This window comes from Trichomycterus rosablanca, chromosome 26 (assembly GCF_030014385.1).
Source record: "Trichomycterus rosablanca isolate fTriRos1 chromosome 26, fTriRos1.hap1, whole genome shotgun sequence".
NCBI classification, from domain to species: Eukaryota; Metazoa; Chordata; class Actinopteri; order Siluriformes; family Trichomycteridae; genus Trichomycterus; species Trichomycterus rosablanca.
In genome coordinates, this window is record NC_086013.1 from 11,335,051 (window position 1) to 11,354,148 (window position 19,098).

The 19,098-nt window shown below is 39.7% G+C and overlaps 3 protein-coding genes and 1 long non-coding RNA gene across 4 annotated transcripts; 1 reads left to right on the top strand and 3 right to left on the bottom strand.

Moving 5' to 3' along the window:
- Nucleotides 1-286: 286 nt before the first annotated feature.
- On the bottom strand, nucleotides 287-3,163 carry znhit3 (zinc finger, HIT-type containing 3). Its single transcript, XM_062988885.1, has 5 exons — nucleotides 2,943-3,163; nucleotides 2,765-2,802; nucleotides 2,548-2,619; nucleotides 1,228-1,311; nucleotides 287-1,107 (listed from the first exon to the last, which is right to left on the bottom strand). Exons 1-5 carry the CDS (start codon nucleotides 3,008-3,010, stop codon nucleotides 920-922), a joined length of 450 nt encoding a protein of 149 aa, XP_062844955.1. The 5' UTR covers nucleotides 3,011-3,163; the 3' UTR covers nucleotides 287-919.
- A 1,251-nt stretch (nucleotides 3,164-4,414) lies between these two features.
- On the bottom strand, nucleotides 4,415-11,794 carry LOC134303209 (uncharacterized). Its single transcript, XR_010007631.1, has 3 exons — nucleotides 11,703-11,794; nucleotides 9,558-9,715; nucleotides 4,415-4,962 (listed from the first exon to the last, which is right to left on the bottom strand). It is a non-coding gene; the product is annotated as an uncharacterized LOC134303209 (long non-coding RNA).
- Nucleotides 4,609-12,264, top strand: c1qbp (complement component 1, q subcomponent binding protein). The gene is made up of 6 exons (XM_062988545.1): nucleotides 4,609-4,968; nucleotides 6,348-6,498; nucleotides 8,715-8,802; nucleotides 9,585-9,680; nucleotides 9,820-9,945; nucleotides 11,727-12,264. Exons 1-6 carry the CDS (start codon nucleotides 4,713-4,715, stop codon nucleotides 11,874-11,876), a joined length of 867 nt encoding a protein of 288 aa, XP_062844615.1. The 5' UTR covers nucleotides 4,609-4,712; the 3' UTR covers nucleotides 11,877-12,264.
- Nucleotides 12,265-13,241: 977 nt separating this feature from the next.
- rpain (RPA interacting protein) lies at nucleotides 13,242-17,813 on the bottom strand. Its single transcript, XM_062988906.1, has 7 exons — nucleotides 17,655-17,813; nucleotides 14,920-15,096; nucleotides 14,758-14,830; nucleotides 14,320-14,437; nucleotides 14,167-14,230; nucleotides 13,677-13,817; nucleotides 13,242-13,346 (listed from the first exon to the last, which is right to left on the bottom strand). The coding sequence occupies exons 1-7, from the start codon at nucleotides 17,724-17,726 to the stop codon at nucleotides 13,317-13,319; spliced, it is 675 nt and encodes a 224-aa protein (XP_062844976.1). The 5' UTR covers nucleotides 17,727-17,813; the 3' UTR covers nucleotides 13,242-13,316.
- Nucleotides 17,814-19,098: the final 1,285 nt, after the last annotated feature.

The window sequence follows — 19,098 nt, forward strand, 5'->3', positions numbered from 1 at the left end:
GGAACAGTCAACATATTTAGAGACTTGTAGTTTATTTTACATAAATCTGATCGAAACAGGCGTTTTTAAAATATCTGAAGTCAGTAATAAGAAGGGGTGTCACAATACTTTGTCCATATTTTTTTTCTAGCTCTTCCAGTGATATCTGATTATCCGACAGACATTCTTATTGTTGTTTTAAACATTGATCTGTCATCTCTGAAGGATGAAAAAAGGGAGTCTGGAAAATGCGATCAGTAATGCAGTAGTGCCTGTAATGCAGAAACCCAAACTACCACAAACATAATGCTGTTTCGCGAAACATTTATTTTGTAAGTGAACAGTTAATCAGCTGACATTTTATTTGGTAATATTCGACATATCTTGTAATAAAAACCTTGGAAATGAGGACTCTTGAACTTCTCCTACAATATTTATCAAACCATTTAGCACCTAAACACCTTGAAATGAACTACAGTCCATGTTTTAACGACTTAACACCTTCATGTACAACAGTCAGTATTCGGGTCATTCTTTAAGCACACCAGTCAAGTTCTTAACGAGGGCGGTCAAACACACTAGCACACCAGAGCTGACATCTCAAACTCGTGAGTTTAAATCTCAGCTCTGCTACCGGCAGGCTGGGCGCCTACACAAACAATGATTGGCTTGTTCATAGGGAGGGGGTTCCTCATAACTGATGCAATAACTACGTTTGCTGGCTGATTGATAGTGCCTGAACAAAGAGGAGGGATAAGGGGATCAGTGCGTGGCTCTCTGTGCAAGGGAGAAGATGAAGTCGGCTACTGCACACATGTCGGAAAGGGCGTGTGTTAGTCACGGCTCTCCTCAGTCAGGAGTGGAAGTCAGCATCAGTAGAAAGGAAGCGTGATGTAATCGGGTATTAGAATATGACTGGATAGAAAATCCTTCAGTTCAGTCATTCGTCGTCATCATTTCTTTCTGATGGCTCAATAATTTGCAAGCATTGGTTGGCAAGCTCCACAAACAGCGGCTCCTGCATGGCTTTCTTCATGGCCCCTGCTTTGTCCTCAGCTGAATCTACAGTCATCATCAGATTCCTCAGGTGTGGGTTTCTAAGCAAACTAATCAGGGCCTCCGATTCACCTGTGGTGGAATCCATCAGGGAAAAGTCAAGACAGACAGCATTTAGAATCGTATAATACAGAGCAAGTTCAGCAAAATATTTTTTATTTAAATGACCATAGAAAAGTGCATGAACACTACCTAACTGCTGAAGTTTGTCCAGGGAAACTCTGTCTGACCGGCTGTCCTCATCCAGCAGATCATCTACAGCCCATGTCTCCTCAGCTAAAATAATCAACAAAGATTTATTTAAGCATACTGTAGTACACCAGATGCAGATAAGGTTTTATGTACTGTTAAAATGACATTCATGACAGGACATGTAGGTTACACATGATTCATCAATTTAAGTTTTAATGTCAAACACAATGTCATTGCCAATTTTGTATCTCCAATTCACCTCACTTACACCTAAGGTCTTTGGACTGTGGGAGCTTGTTTATTAGGATTTTGACATTCATGACAGAAACGATAGTTACTCATTACACAAGGTTCATCAGTTCACAAGGTTATATCTGAGTATTGGACAATAGCAGTCTTGGACAATTTAGTGTCCTCCAATTCACCTCGCTTGCATGTCTTTGGACTGTGGGAGGAAACCGGAGCACCCGGAGAAAACCCACGTGGACACGGGGAGAACATGCAAACTCCACACACAAAGGACCCGGACCGCCACACCTGGGGATCGAACCCAGGACCTTCTTGCTGTGAGGCGGCAGTGCTACCCACTTAGCCACCGTGCCGCCCTGGACTGTGGGAGAAGCAGCCAGCCATGCAAACCATACATAAATGACCCAGACTGCTCCAACTGAGAATCAAACCCAGGACCTTCTTGCTAAGGTGACCGTGCTACCCACTACGCTGCCATGCATCTTAAGTTTATCTTTAAATGATTGTACATTAAAGCACAGATATCCATAATTACATTTTTAAATGTTGGATGTAAATCAGGGCGGCACGGTGGCTAAGTGCGTAGCACTGTCGCCTCACAGCAAGAAGGTCCTGGGTTCGACCCCCAGGTGGGGCCCTGGGGTCCGGGTCCTTTGTGCATGTTCTCCCCGTGTCTGCGTGGGTTTTCTCCCACAGTCCAAGTGAGGTGAATTGGGAATACTAAATTGACCATGACTGTGTTTGATATAACCTTGTGTAATGAGTAACTACCGTTTCCTGCCATGAATGTAACCAAAAGTGTAAAACATGACGTTAAAATCCTAATAAACATGGACAGTAAATCACATTCTTGTGTTGCTTTTATAAATGGACGCCCAATAAAAGTGTGCAACATAATAAATACTGTGCAACTTTAGACTTCTCCTAAAAATAGAACTTGTAAGCCAAAAGGGGTAAAATTTTTTAAAGGGTTAAATCCACAAAAAAAATACTTTTACATGTACTTATCACATGTAATTAAAATAATTAGAAGTAGCTTTCCGAACATCACAAATACAGAAGTAAACATACCAGCTCTCTGACTGGAACCTGGAATCTGCTTGTCTGTAGGGAGCTCAGTGGTCTGCACTGGCTGGCATGAGTCTACAAAAAACAGATGTACAACTTCAAGATCATTTATGATACATATTTTTGACCACATAATCAAGCAAAAGACTTAATAGGTCAACATTGACCCCAGGAAACTATACAAATACGTAGTAAACATGTTTATAAACAGAAAGCCTACCATCACTTTTGTGTTTCTTGAAGCAACCCAATGAACAGCTGTAATAAAAGGTACAAGACATTTTCTTAAACAAATTATACTGGGTTAATTCTTCAGCCTAATCTTTAGAATTAAGAAAAGGACACTGTAACATATTTAAAATGTAATTATTTTAATGTAAATAATGAAAGGTACTTACTATCTGATTCTGCAGACAGGACATTTGTATTTAGAGGTGTGTTCACAACACACACCACAAAGCTGCATTACTGCGTTTATAAACACTAACCACGTTTATACATGAAATATTAAATAAAATAATAGAAAGTCAATTATCTACAGTTAAAGCTTAATCAGACAACATCAGTTTCCTCTCACAAACAAATCCACGTTGTTCTTTCTGTCCATGTGCTGCTTACTACTCTTCTTCTACTAGGTGATAATGGCGGACGACTAACCAGCTATTCGGGATTTACTGCCACCCACAGCACAGCATTGTACTTTACTCACAAACATTACAAAATAAACTATTTTTTAAAGCTTTTTAAAAGGACTTATACTTTACAATGTCGTCTGTATATTTTAAAGGATCCCACTGAATAATTTTACTTATGTAGTTCATTTTGTGCTTGAAATATTAAGAAAACAATAAAAGATTAAAATATTTACAGGTAAATGATCAAATATTAAATAATTTCAAACAGATTTGAAATAGGAATTCAAAAATCATTTTAATTATGTACCCCTTCTGCATTATACCTTGCTTCTGTGTATTTTGTATTGTTTTTCACTGCTCCTGTAATTTGAGGGTTTTTTTAATCAGTATTATTGGCATCTATGCACTATCTAGTGCACTTTGTTTACAATGTAGGTCACATTTAGGACGCAGCCATCAGTCGTTTCCTGCGTCAAAAATAATAAACCTCTTAAGTAAAGACAAGTAAACCTGGAATACCTATATGAAACAAAAAGTTTTTTTAAGTTAATAAAGCAATGATTTTTATTTGATTTAGGGGTTGGCAGAAACGAGCTTACTAAACAGCCTTTGGGCTGATTAAATAAAGCATTATTGGCATCTATACACTATCTAGTGCACTTTGTTTACAATTTAGGTCACATTTAGGCTGCAGCCTTCGAGGTCATTTTCTGCCTCAAAAAATAATAAACTTCTTAAGTGAAGACTAGAAAACCTGGAATACATATAAGAACACATAAGAATACATATTTTAATTTGATTCAGGGGTTGGCAGAAACGAGCTTTACCAAACAGCCTCAGGAACGAGTATATCAATAGATATCAATAGATAGATAGATAGAGTATCAATGGCGTCTATACACTATCTAGTGCACTTTGTTTACAATGTAGGTCACATTTAGGACGCAGCCAGTCATTTCCTGCGACAAAAATAATGAACCTCTTAAGTAAAGACAAGAAAATCTGAAATACCTATAAGATAAAAAAGTTTTTTTTTTTAAAGTTATTAAAGCAATGATTTTTATTTCATTTAGGGGTTGGCAGAAACTAGCTTTACCTTTAGATGGCGTATTACTGGCATCTATACACTATCTAGTGCACTTCGTTTTTACAATGTAGGTCACATTTAGGACACAGCCAGTCATTTCCTGCGACAAAAATAATGAACCTCTTAAGTAAAGACAAGAAAATCTGAATGTTATTAAAGCAATGATTTTTATTTCATTTAGGGGTTGGCAGAAACTAGCTTTACCATTAGATGGCGTATTACTGGCATCTATACACTATCTAGTGCACTTCGTTTTTACAATGTAGGTCACATTTAGGACACAGCCTTTGAAGTCATTTCCTGCGTCTTTGAGAACCATTTCCGAGTTAGAGTGAGGTTACAGTGTCCTTCCTTCACACGTGTTTCCAGTGTGTTCTGCTCACTCGTGTCGCCGGTAACGTTCTGCTACTGCTGAGAGGAGAACAAGTTCACTGTTGAGCTCAGCCATGTTGAAGTCTTTAACCCGCGCTGTCAGTGTCGCAGCTCGCCTCTCACACAGAGCCCCGGTTGGAGCAGCGTCCCGGCCTGTAGAACCGTTCATCAGATCCGCGCTATGCGCTCCGTCCTCGGCTACAGCTCGGCCCTTCACCCGCTCCATCTGGATGATGTGCGGTAAGAACGGCGCGGCTACTACTCGCTCCAAACTGCTCAGCACTAAACACACGCTGCCGTCCTGCGGCTGTGGAGGGCTTCATACTGAAGGTAAGTCATGATTTTACTTGATTAAACTTTTATGTCGGGTACATCAGCTCTGTGTAGTGTTAGAGATACCTAGTTATTCATTTATGCTTATGCTACTTAAATAATAGTAATAATATAAGATAATATAATAATATACCCTTAAATTCCCTTCATTATTAACATTTTATATTTTGTATTATTGTTTTAGAAGACCCTACTTGACCAAAATCATATAGACACCCCTTCTGATAATTGTTGTTTATATGTTTTAGCCACACTTATTATTAACAGGTGTATAAAATAATATATATATATAAAGCAAAGTTTATCAGGTATGTAGGACCTCCAGTGACATAAACCTACTCCTACTGAACACCACTGGTTTGCTCTTTTGGTTGAATAGACACACATTCCCAGCAATACTTTTCAAAAGGCTTTACAGAGGAGTAGAGGCTGTTATGGCTTCAAAGGAAGAGGGCAAGTTTATATAGATTCCTGTGGATTGTAAATAGGATGTCCAAAAAGCTAGTTGTCAGTTGTTCATATACTTTGTCATATAGTGTATCAATTGAAGATAATTAGCTGCACATCTGTCATTTATTATATGATATTAAGACTTATTCAAGCTGATAGCACAAACTCCTATTAATAAAAATAATAATAAGTGCCACATGAAGTTGATTCTGACTCCTGCCGACCAGATGAATAGTGTTCCTCCAAAATATCCAGTCTTTTGTTTGGGTCTTCAAGCTTCTTGATTGCTCATTATCTCTCTAATTGTGTCTATCCATCTTGTTGGATCTCTGGCGTCCTCTAAATATTTTACCTTCAGCTCTTTCAATGAATTGGTTCTTCTCGTAATGTGTCTAAAATAAGAGAGCTTCAGTATCCACTTGTATATGAAAGATCATTGACTGCCCCTGTAAAGGATCAACGTTTGAATATTTTCCCTCTAAATTTAATTTGATTTGTCCATGATACTCAGTGCCCAACTTCAGAAGTCTTCAGTTTGTCAATGCATTTAGTCATTATCTAAAAGTGAGATCTTTTTGAATCAGATTTCATTTTAAATGACCTTCAACTGACCTTAAGCATCAGACCTTTATTTTACTGCTTACATATCCAGATTGACATTGCTTGAATGCAATATGTCGATATTTTCTTAACAGAGAATCTCCAACGGTATTAGAAAACCTGAATTAACTGATTTCGTCCTGATACTTTAAAGTGACCAATCCTGTAAACGTTGGTAATGCAGTACATGCAAATGGAGCACAACTGTATGGTTGTTTTCCATAGTCTCTGGTCTGCCATCTTTTGTAAAAACCACAAACGTACATCATTAAAACATGAATATATGCAGAATTTAGTAGCGCTTATATTCTTCTTGTATCTTTTAGGTGACAAAGCATTTGCAGAATTCCTCTCAGATGAAATTAAGGAAGAGAAGAAGATTCAGAAGAGTAAGACCCTTCCCAAGATGTCTGGAGGATGGGAGCTTGGTCTGAATGGCACAGAAGCAAAACTTGTTCGTTCTGTTTCTGGAGAGAAGTATGATTTCACTCTTGTATCTGCTTTTCTAATCTTTCTAAAAATGAACAGCTGGTGTGATTTTGATTGAATAAAGGGTTGGGGAAATGAGAATATTGGAACATCATCTATTCAAACAAATACATCAGATATTTAAACAGATTTATTCAGGAGTAAACTCACAAGATGTAGTCTCTTTGTGGTTTCACCTCTCAGTGGGACGCAAGATGATGAAATACACTATATGACTGTGGGGACACCCCTACTGTTATTTAAAATGTAGTTGTTTTAGCCACACACACACACACACACACACACACACACACACACACACACACACACACACACACACACACACACACACACACACACACACACACACACACACACACACACACACACACACACACACACACACACACACACACACACACACACACACACACACACACACACACACACACACACACATTACTTTTCCTGCATAAATTCCTCTGTACACAATGAGCTCCATAAATACATAGTTGGATGACCAGTGTGAGAACTCCAGTGGTCTGCACAGAGCTCTGACCTCAACCTTACTGAAAACCTTTGGAATGAATAGGAACCAGTTGAATCAGCTGTGAGCCGGGCCTTCTCCTTGACATAAGTGCTTGTGTTTGGAATAGGATGCCTATCAAGCTCATAGTCAAGTGTCCAAATACATTTGCCCATATACCTGCCTATATTGCCCATATATTTCACCATGATGCAGGGCTCTAGAGTGCGACCAATTTGGTCGCACATGCGACCTAATTTCTCAATGGTGCGACTAAAAAAAATCTCAGGTCGCACCGGTGCGACCAGGCTTCCGAGGGAAAAAAAAAAACAACAGACACACATTAGGCCAATATCATGGTCTAAACCAATCAGAGATAGTGAAGGGCGGGACAATATTGTAGCGGTGATATGTGAGCGACATTCAGCTCAGCCAATCAGAATGCAGCACCAGGTTTATACACGTGCGTTCGGATGTTCTGCAGTAAGTTTAGTTTTGTATATGAGACTCGCCGGATGTCCCCAGAATGGAAGTTCGGGTTCTGGAGCTCGGCGGTGTAAAGTGTTGTAACGCTCACTTAAGTCCTGACTAAACAGTTAAAGTGACTCGACCCTGCCGTGTGCCTTTATTCCCACACCTCCACCACCGCACAGCAAAAGACCCGCAGCATCCCCACCGGACAGCGGCTAGGTGAGCCGACCCTCTACAGTAGCAAGGGGCTAATGCTAGCGGTAAAGTGCCGCGATAGTGAAAGTAAAAACACGACAATATTTTCGTTAAGTAAAATATAAAAATAACTAAAAGACCAAAATATATTACAATACATGTACCGGTAGTCAAAATACGCAGCGAGTGGCACCGCAAGCGATTTTGGGAATCTGTGTAAAAGATTCAGTAAAGCCGATAATATAATGCACTGCATTTAAGATTACACTCTAACACACACACAAACATATACATATAATTTTAAATATACACACACATATAAATAGATATACACACATACATACACATTTACTCTATTATTTTTATAATTTTTATAAGTGTGCTATAATTAGTCTGTAATACTATAATTAACTGTAAAGAAGACAGTGGCCGGCAATAGTATATTTGTGACTGGTTCTAATACATTTCGAATTGAAAGGCTGAAAAAGCCCAATGCATCTATAAAACACATTACATGCCGCGATAAATGCACTGCCCAAGTGTCCCCTCTCCCCACTGCCCTTCATTGTCAGGCAGCAGAAAACAGATCATCAGACGAGGCCATGTTGACCAGATTGTTAGTTATTTCCAAGTCAATATTGCCTGTATGGACAGTGATTAAAAAAAAAAAAAAAAAAGTGAACCTGTAAAACTGCGGTGTTAAATGCGATGCGGTCGAAATTTGGGTGCACCTAACTTTTGTGCTGGTGCACCTAAGAAAAAAAGTTAGGTGCAACCAGTGCAAAACGTTAGTCTAGAGCCCTGTGATGAGTACCTAGACCTGGCACATGACGAGCACGCATGTATTAGCATATTGCAGCATATTGATGTCCCCTCTTAATAAATAGTGTGATAAGTCAGTTTTGGATGAGAATGGTGAATGGAGTGCAGTTTGAGACGCAGCCTGTGTAAACAGCCAGCACACAACACAATTCACCAGTTACATCCTGCTTTGGGGGCCCTGGTTAATTATTTTTTCATTTCTGTATCACAGGGTGACAGTCACATTCAACATCAATAACAGCATACCCCCGACCCTGCAGGAGGAGCCAGAACAAGGCCAGAAGGCTGAGGAAAATGAGGTAAAATCCTGCACTATTTACAGAGACACACAAACAGAGGTTGCATCAGCTATCCCAACCTCCCAGACATAGCCAGACGTCTGTATTGTAGTCGCCTGACTGGCCGATAGCACCGCTGGGGATTCGAACCCTGGATCCCAGCAGTTGGCACAATTCACCACTGTGCCACCCGGGTGTTACTATTTAATATGAATAATCAATTTTCCAAAGAGCTGTAGCAGTTAATCATCCTGTACATACAAGCTTCCAGTAAGTACCTAGTGTGCAGTAGATCCCACAACTACCATCGACAGAAATTAAAGATGGCTTAAACTTACAGACCTTAAACTTAAGTGTTTAAGCTCTGTTGTAGGTGTACAGGTGAAGACTAATGCTATTTGTTCATGCACAATGTGTGTTGATCATCCATTCAATTCCCAGCATGGACACCAGGGTGCTTAAAAAAAAATCCCAACAACACTGCTGCACCTGCTGAACGCATACCAGTTAAACACGCACTAGCATGTCATTGCCCTGTTAGATTCAGTGCAGTTCTGAGAATGGTCCAACACCCAAGTATTGATTTATATAGATGTGTGCAACTACAGTTGGGCTATGTTCAGTAATTGTATACCAACAAAGTTCATCTGTTCGACAGGTAGCTTACAAAATAATCAATGAATGTACTGTACATTCCAGACAAGTGTTCCTAATAAATTGCTTACTGTGTGTACACATGAATTAAACTATAAACTTATAAATCAAATTTTCTTTACCTTGGTTCTCGTTTTCTTTTTTTCCAGCCTGACGTCGTCTCCACGCCTAACTTTGTTGTCGAAGTGACCAAACAGGGGGCCAAAAATTCCCTGGTGTTCGATTGTCATTTCCCTGAGGATGAGGTGAGGCCTTTCCACTTGCTTTCCTGGTGCGAAGTCTAACCATAGACAATAAAACCTGGTGTCCGATTATTTACGAACTGTACATCTAAAGCGCACGTTAATGCTCAATGGTTGATCAAAGCTGTTTGTCTCTGAGCAGATCGGCCACGGCGAGGAAGAGGACGAGAGCGATATCTTCAACATCCGCGAGGTCAGTTTTCAGCCTGAGGGAGATTTGGACTGGAAAGAGAACAGCTACACGCTCAACACAGACTCTCTGGACTGGGTAGGAGTCAAACCCTTAAATATTGATGATATTAGATCAATTTAAAGAGTACTGTGATACAGAAATGTACAGGTAGAGAAAATTGATTACATTTCTTGCTACATAAAGAGGTTTAAGCATCTGAGTTGGGTGCTCTACACACACACTCTGATTGAGCAGGTGTCACCACCTTGCTTCTGCAGCGATGACCCTTACTGTCTGGTCAAGGTTTAGCTAGGAGCTAATAATAAAATAACCCTATGCACTATGAGTTTTGGTAGGAATCTGCTGCTGGCTGAAAAAAAAAAAGAGGAGCCAGATTGCTTTACACATGCCCATTTGGGTGTGTGCTGGTCTGCGGCCTTTCTCAGCCGCTATAAATGTTGTGCATGAGGCGGAGGTGGACTGCACTGGCTGGAATTGGACATGTTTCAGTTAATATATTGAAAGAGATGTAATAGCTCAGTGTTACTGTAATAAATAACTGTTGTGTAAGCAAGATGACCATCTATCTATCATGTTCTGATGGGAAATAATTGCCCCTAGGTGTGAGTATTTAAGTGAATGAGTTTGATGCCATGCCATGTGTATTGGCATACTCTTAAGTAGAGATGGACCGATCGGGGTTTTTGGCACCGATTCCGATCTCCGATCTCCTTTCAGGGACATCGGCCGATAGCCGATTCCGATCGAGGGGGGGGGGGGGGGGGGGGGTTAGCAGTAAATAAACTTAAAAAGAGCCTCACAGTAAAGATAAACCGGAGCAGTGCGTGTGTGTTTGTGCCTTTAGAAGAGACGCTTTGTTCACAGTATCGCTATAAGTGATTCATTGATTCATGAGTCGATTCGTTTTTATGTGAAGCGTAAGTTTCTCTTCTCGGTTATCTCTCCGTGTTTACTGTTATTAATTAAATGTCGTGGTTTTAAATAAACACCAGCTACTACAGAACATTTTGTGTGACTCTCTTACATTAAAAAGCTTCATTAAACTGCTATTACCACAGATCTGTAACCGAGTCAGACTCGTTCCATCTAAGGATCTAAAAGTTTTCTAAAAGTTCAGCAGATGATCCTGAACTAACGAATTTGCTGATGAATAAACTTTTGCCTCTGATTGGCTCTGTAACGTTTTCTGTTCTCATCTACATCACAAGTAAGAACCGCTCACGATTTACCAAAGTGAACCAGGAGTTTATATAACGTGCTGATAGAATCGACTCAGATGTGACCGGGTTGAATTATCTTTTTAAAGTAAATATTACAATCAGCAAAATTACATCGTAAGAGCTTTCACGATGGTTTCTGTACGATTGTTGATGAATGGTGATGTGATGGTTGGTGCTTCGTAGCTCAAAGTCTGGATCAATCCACTGAGCTGTTAACTTAACATGGTCTTTATATATCACACCATCGGATCGGCTACTTTTAGGAAATATCGCCGATCGCATATTTTGATTAAAAATCGACCGAAACCGATTCGTAGCCGATCGATCGTCACATCTCTACTCTTAAGACTATATGCATTTTTTTCTGTTTAATAAATAAAACAGTGATATTTGGTTTGCTACAGACTAATCAACAACTTGACACTTTAATCAGATTGCAAAGCAGTCATGTGACTGCGTGTACTTAAAAAGCTTCTGGTGACTGACCACATAGACTTGGCAAAATGCATCATTACTATTCAGCTCAATGTTTTTTTAATAGTCAGGGCAACCTTACCAGAAAGAAATGAGTTACAACAATGACAGTGGATGTCAATATTCTTCTGCTCATACCTGCTTTTCTGAACCTCTCCACAGGCACTCTATGACCACTTGATGGACTTCTTGGCTGATCGGGGTGTTGACAACACATTTGCAGATGAGCTGGTTGAGCTGAGCACAGCACTGGAGCATCAAGAATACATCAAGTTCCTGGAGGATCTCGACGGCTTCGTTAAATGCCACTGATGTTCTCATGTTGTGCTGCCTTTCCTATTTCACTTTGCTTCCAACTATTCTGAAATATCCATGTAGGAAAAAATCAAACACAAAAGGAAAATGTTTTATACTTTATTTTGTGGTAATTTAATATGTGTTGACATTGTGAGATTGTTGGTCGGGTGGTTTCCTGGAGTTAGGGATGAGAGTTTACATTGGACATAGATTAAGCCATCAGTCCTGGACAAACTTTATTTATGAATCTTTGAATGGTTAATATAATCCAGAGCTGGACTTAGTTTATGTCTAAGAGAAGTTGTACTCTGTTAACCTGTAAGGAAAAAAAATCCTTGACAGAAAATATCAGTCATTCTGCATTTGGCATCAGTCCCATTCTAAAATAAAAAATAACAAATTATGTAAGTGTGATCTCTGTGTTTTATCTTTTTGTAATCGATTTTATGAAAAGAGGGCGGCACGGTGGCTCAGTGGGTAGCACTGTCGCCTCACAGCAAGAAGGTCCTGGGTTCGATTACTAGGTGGAGCGGTCTGGTTTCCTCCCACAGTCCGAAGACATGCAAGAATCGGAGATACAAAATTGTCCGTGACTATTTGACATTAAAGACTTGAACTGATGAATCTTGTGTAACCAGTAACTACCTGTCCTGTCATGAATGTAACCAATAGGGGTGGGCGGATCGATTGGATCTATACTGTGTGATGGGATCGATACTTTAGTTTTACTTATTCTCAGCAACATCTTACGCCTTACATACCTTGCTCCTCCCCTCCTGCTCTGCTGTGTTTTGTTGTGGTACAGTCATGTTATTTTAAAATCCAAACAGCCATCAGTACGTTGGTAGGCATTGGATGATTGCAAGTTTTTGAATAATTCGCATATACAGAAATTGGGGCAATTTTATGGAAATAATAGCGTAAACTATACTTACGCACTTTGTGCACCCTACGCAGATGAATCGGAGCATACGTAGTGAAGCTCATACTCCATATTTTGGTAAATAAGAGCTCTTTTCTTTTGACTTTGTGCTTACATATGTAACAGAATAGCATCTAAACTTGTGAACTAATAAACCTTAACACCACCAGCAAAACTGCATAACAGTCCCCAGTTGCCATGGTCCCATTCTCTTCATGATGTACCATTCCTTTTCAGTAGGAGAAAGATCTGAACTACAGGCAGGTCAGTCAAGCAGATGCACTGCCTTAATGGCCTCATGTGTTTTGAAAATCCCAATACACGACTATCAGTAGTACCTTCACGCATATGCAAGTGACTCATGCCGATAGCATGACAGATGTTGGCATTTGCTAGAAGGAAACCAAAATCATATGGAGCAGCTACATGCATCAACACCACACTGTAAACACTTTCATGTTAAATACATAATAAATCTTTATTTCACATAAATAAAACACATTCGAAAGCACACAACTTTAAACTGCAGTCACTCAGAGGATGATTGACAGATAATCACACACCTGTAAATACAATGACAGACATTCAGTCAAGAGCATGTATTTTAAGAGTCTTATGCATCAATTATTTCTACAATTAAAACTTCACCAAGTCCTGAAGCCATTTTATAAAGAGTATGCAGGTGTAAAAATGATGCTGAACAATCTACTTAACTATCATCTTCTCAGAGCCAGAACTGTATCAACTGCATTAATAATCCACTGCCTTGGATTAATAACTCAACACATCAGTTCAGTTTATTCTATTTATGTACACCTTCTATGCTTACTAATTAGCACTATACCGTATGATTTTGTTACATGTAGTTTGTTGAGTTGTGTATGTGATGTTACCTTGCAGCTGATCATGAGATTTGGTGCACCATCCACACTGGAGGCTACTGAGAACACAGGGTTCTGGAGACAGTCTTCCATGTGTTCTGTAACCTTCGTCTCAAGCAAGCACTGTAGCACTTCTGGTGTTATATTTCTTCCCTAGAAAAAACATGCAGATTGATACTATTACAACTACTGATATCTAAATTTCTCAGCTCGTTTATGGTAGAGGAATACCATCAAAAAGAACAATGTTAGGCAGGGGTACGAGCGCCATAAGACTAAGCTGGTACAGTAAACTGGAAGAAAATTATCAATAATACTGATATTCTCATATTCACACCATAAATATCATATACACTACACTGTATAGTAAAAATATGTATACCGTCTTTTATTGGGTTTGTGTTTTAGACACACCCATTGCTAACAGATGTGGTGGAACTCCAATGGCCTGCAAAGGTCTTACACCTCTAATAGAAGCCCATGTGTACGACTTTTAACTTACCATTGTGTTAATGTAAAGGCCGCAGGGACATGATGTAAAGTGACTGTTCACGGTCAATTTATTCCTATAATAACAAAGATCAAAAGGAGGTTGCATTAGAATGCACTAGCTCAGACATTTAAAAAATAATTGTAGATTTCCTCTTCTACTTACATGTGACAAACAGGGCATATAAGCTTTCCTTTTTCTTCTTCCAGGTTATCCACAACTGAATTCAAATACTTTTCTTCATATTGCTGGCTTTTCTGATATTCATCTATAATAGAAAGCTCTGAAAAACATGATCAGTTTTATTGTTGTTTGTATAGAAATAAGCAGATTCATGTAAATCAATGGATTTCAACCTACAGCCAATGGGGCATTTGCAAACCGTGACACATACAGTAGTGCAATCTGACCTTTTGTCTTACGTTTGTTTTACTATTTATGTATTTCTCCTTTTTCTAACAACCTAGTCATATAAAATTACACAGTTGTATCTCCTCTACTGCTGAAGACCCCTATCCTGACTGAGAAGGGGTGCAAAAAGTCACACTCCCTTCAGACATAGGCAGTCATGTCTATCATGTCCATCATGTAGGCAATACCAACCCTGAGATATAAGTTCCTGTTGGATTTCCTCCAAAATGGCCAGTTCGTCATATTCCTGCACATCTGCGTACAACTGTAGGATTAAGACAAAGAGAGACAAAAATGATGTTCCCTTTGTGTCAACAAGTTCAGGATTCAAACAAGAATTTAAAATGACCGTACATCACTGACACCGTCTTTCTTCCACAATGAAGGCAGTCTTTGGTTGGTAGACTGTAAAGCATTCCACTCCACCTCCATCACTTCTTGGACGAGCAGAGAGCTCTTCGAGGACTCCCCCATCTGACGGTACCTCTCCAGCAACTGCGCTCGACTGTTCTTCAGTCTTTCCACACAGCGCTGTGGACAAAGCCAGAGAGCATTGTTACATCACAAAGAGCTACTCCAATAATAAATCAAACAAGGGAAGCAAGACGGGGGGAAAATAATAAAGAATTAAAAAAGTAATACTATAGTAAAGAAATTTGCCTGATGTTCATTATTTGCTCTTGGTAGGTGTTTAAAACAAATGAGAAACATACTATTTAATAATGAAACCAATAAATTATTATAAAAGATGCTGCTCCCCTTGCAGCTTGCAGTCAACTTCCATTGGTCCACCATCACCAGATCAGAATCCAATTCCAATGATGCCCGCATGGACCAAGTGTCTCAAAGGTATGTTTCCAAAACCTCACATATATATACAGTGTATCACAAAAGTGAGTACACCCCTCACATTTCTGCAAATATTTCATTATATCTTTTCATGGGACAACACTATAGACATGAAACTTGGATATAACTTAGAGTAGTCAGTGTACAGCTTGTATAGCAGTGTAGATTTACTGTCTTCTGAAAATAACTCAACACACAGCCATTAATGTCTAAATAGCTGGCAACATAAGTGAGTACACCCCACAGTGAACATGTCCAAATTGTGCCCAAATGTGTCGTTGTCCCTCCCTGGTGTCATGTGTCAAGGTCCCAGGTGTAAATGGGGAGCAGGGCTGTTAAATTTGGTGTTTTGGGTACAATTCTCTCATACTGGCCACTGGATATTCAACATGGCACCTCATGGCAAAGAACTCTCTGAGGATGTGAGAAATAGAATTGTTGCTCTCCACAAAGATGGCCTGGGCTATAAGAAGATTGCTAACACCCTGAAACTGAGCTACAGCATGGTGGCCAAGGTCATACAGCGGTTTTCCAGGACAGGTTCCACTCGGAACAGGCTTCGCCAGGGTCGACCAAAGAAGTTGAGTCCACGTGTTCGGCGTCATATCCAGAGGTTGGCTTTAAAAAATAGACACATGAGTGCTGCCAGCATTGCTGCAGAGGTTGAAGACGTGGGAGGTCAGCCTGTCAGTGCTCAGACCATACGCCGCACACTGCATCAACTCGGTCTGCATGGTCGTCATCCCAGAAGGAAGCTGACGCATAAGAAAGCCCACAAACAGTTTGCTGAAGACAAGCAGTCCAAGAACATGGATTACTGGAATGCCCTGTGGTCTGACGAGACCAAGATAAACTTGTTTGGCTCAGATGGTGTCCAGCATGTGTGGCGGCGCCCTGGTGAGAAGTACCAAGACTACTGTATCTTGCCTACAGTCAAGCATGGTGGTGGTAGCATCATGGTCTTGGGCTGCATGAGTGTTGCTGGCACTGGGGAGCTGCGGTTCATTGAGGGAAACATGAATTCCAACATGTACTGTGACATTCTGAAACAGAGCATGATCCCCTCCCTTCGAAAACTGGGCCTCATGGCAGTTTTCCAACAGGATAACGACCCCAAACACAACCTCCAAGATGACAACTGCCTTGCTGAGGAAGCTGAAGGTAAAGGTGATGGACTAAACCCAATTGAGCACCTGTGGCGCATCCTCAAGTGGAAGGTGGAGGAGTTCAAGGTGTCTAACATCCACCAGCTCCGTGATGTCATCATGGAGGAGTGGAAGAGGATTCCAGTAGCAACCTGTGCAGCTCTGGTGAATTCCATGCCCAGGAGGGTTAAGGCAGTGCTGGATAATAATGGTGGTCACACAAAATATTGACACTTTGGGCACAATTTGGACATGTTCACTGTGGGGTGTACTCACTTATGTTGCCAGCCATTTAGACATTAATGGCTGTGTGTTGAGTTATTTTCAGAAGACAGTAAATCTACACTGCTATACAAGTTGTACACTGACTACTCTTAAGTTATATCCAAGTTTTATTTCTATAGTGTTGTCCCATGAAAAGATATAATACAATATTTGCAGAAATGTGAGGGGTGTACTCACTTTTGTGATACACTGTATATATATATATATATATATATATATATATATATATATATATATATATATATATATATATATATATATATATACACATATACACACACACACACACACACACATATATATCTGTTCTATATACTTATGTTGTCTGTGTATGTATGTATGTATGTATGTATATATATACACACACATATATACATACATACACACACATATATACATACATACACACACATATACACACACACACACACACACACACACACACACACACACACACACACATATATATATATATATATATATATATATATATACACACACATATACACACACACACACACACACACACACACACACACACACACACACACACACACACACACACACAATATAGAACAGAGATGTATCAGGCAAAACACAAGACTGAGCTTGTGAGGGAGCTAGGCAAATTTGGGCTGTATCTCAATTGGCTGAACATTAATAAAAAAAAGTGCACTACACAGGGTTTATAAAGAAGTGTTTCATACTCATATATAGTGGACCAATATAGCAAACAAGGTGTTATTTATACACTGCTCTGGCTTAGCTAGCCGACCTAAATGTTTGTGTGTAGTCACACAAGGATATTACCTTTCTGTATGTCTCCTTCCATGGTGGTGTAGTACCCTTATACAGAGACCTGTGTCTTTGTAACGCGTCCATATTGAAGAAAATATCGCTTGTTAAACTTATAACTTTTAACCGAAAACATAAACAAATCCAGTCAGCTCTTCCTCTGCGCGGTTACTACGCTTCTTACACTCCACCAATCAGCGACTTTTTAACCTTTTCTCCCGGAAGTTACTCGTGGCCTGATGGGATTTGTAGTCTGATTTGTGAGCGATTTGTAGTCTGATTTTTGAGTTGAACTTGAAACCAATTTTACCAATTTTATTTTTGTGTTTAATCTTTTTTTTAATTATCTTTTTACATTTCTCAATTTTCTTAGCGAATACAAAAACATACATTCTTGATTGTTAGAACTAGAAAAGTTCTATACTGTTTAACTTTATGGTATGGTCTTTTAATAGCAATTAAGATTACAGCTTCTCTGTGTTCTGTAAAGGACATTTAGAAAACCCACAACCAACTTGCAAAAAACCTTATTTCAAGAATTGTTCAACTTGCCATGAAGTACCAGCACATGTAAACATTAGCCTGCAACTGTTGGTTTATTTGCAGCTTATGTATGAGATTACAGTATTTTCATCACTTGATGCGGCATGGGTGCTCAGAGGGTAGCACTGTCACCTCACATCAAGAAGGTCTTGGGTTCGATTCCCAGGTGAAGCGGTCCTGGTCCTTCCTGTGTGGAGTTTGCATGTTTTCCCCGTGTCTGTGTGGGTTTCCTGTGGGTGCTCCGGTTTCCTCCCACAGTCCAAAGGCCAAGCCAGGTTGAATAGAGATACTGAACTGCCTTAGGTGTGTGTGTGTGTTTGCCCTGTAATGAACTGGAGACCTGTTGACCAGTCCAGGGTGGATCCTGAATTTCGCCCAGTCAATTGTACCCACCATGACCCTAAATCGTAATAAAGCTGTCATAAAACAGACAATAAATGAGTTACATATTACAAGTTACATGTATATGAAGTATGAAATAACAATGAAAAACTTTGGTCAAATTTAAGGAGCAGCATTTATCATTACAACATGTAGGAAGACAAAAAGAACATGAATAAACACACATAAATGGGCCAGTGATAGCTCAGTGGTTAAGGTACTGGACTAGTAAACAGAAGGTTGCCGGTTCAAGCCCCGCCACCACCAAGTTGCCACTGTTGGGTCCCTGAGCAAGGCCCTTAACCCTCAATTGCTCATTGTGTAAGTCGCTTTGGATAAAAGCGTCTGCTGAAAATGTAAATAAAAGCATTTTAGCCTATTTATTGAGGACAAACATCTAAAACCTGATTGTATCTGAGCTTCAGATCACAGACCAGATATTCTCAGTGAGGATTTTTTGGTTTAGAATGTATGGGTTTATCAATTTTTAGCAGCCATCAAGCAGCAAAGCATCCCCACACTATCAAACTACCAC

Excerpts from the sequence above, each read along its gene's own strand:
- znhit3 (XM_062988885.1), bottom strand. The coding sequence starts at position 3,010 with ATGCAGCTTTGTGGTGTGTGTTGTGAACACACCTCTAAATACAAATGT. Across the intron at positions 2,620-2,764 it reads CAAGAAACACAAAAGTGATG|ACTCATGCCAGCCAGTGCAG; the intron begins GTAGGCTTTCTG and ends TGTTTTTTGTAG. Across the intron at positions 1,108-1,227 it reads GGACAAACTTCAGCAGTTAG|GTGAATCGGAGGCCCTGATT; the intron begins GTAGTGTTCATG and ends ATTCCACCACAG.
- c1qbp (XM_062988545.1), top strand. The coding sequence starts at position 4,713 with ATGTTGAAGTCTTTAACCCGCGCTGTCAGTGTCGCAGCTCGCCTCTCA. Across the intron at positions 8,803-9,584 it reads AGAAGGCTGAGGAAAATGAG|CCTGACGTCGTCTCCACGCC; the intron begins GTAAAATCCTGC and ends CTTTTTTTCCAG. Across the intron at positions 9,946-11,726 it reads ACACAGACTCTCTGGACTGG|GCACTCTATGACCACTTGAT; the intron begins GTAGGAGTCAAA and ends ACCTCTCCACAG.
- rpain (XM_062988906.1), bottom strand. The coding sequence starts at position 17,726 with ATGGACGCGTTACAAAGACACAGGTCTCTGTATAAGGGTACTACACCA. Across the intron at positions 14,831-14,919 it reads AGAAAGACGGTGTCAGTGAT|TTGTACGCAGATGTGCAGGA; the intron begins GTACGGTCATTT and ends TTAATCCTACAG. Across the intron at positions 14,231-14,319 it reads ATATGCCCTGTTTGTCACAT|GAATAAATTGACCGTGAACA; the intron begins GTAAGTAGAAGA and ends TTGTTATTATAG.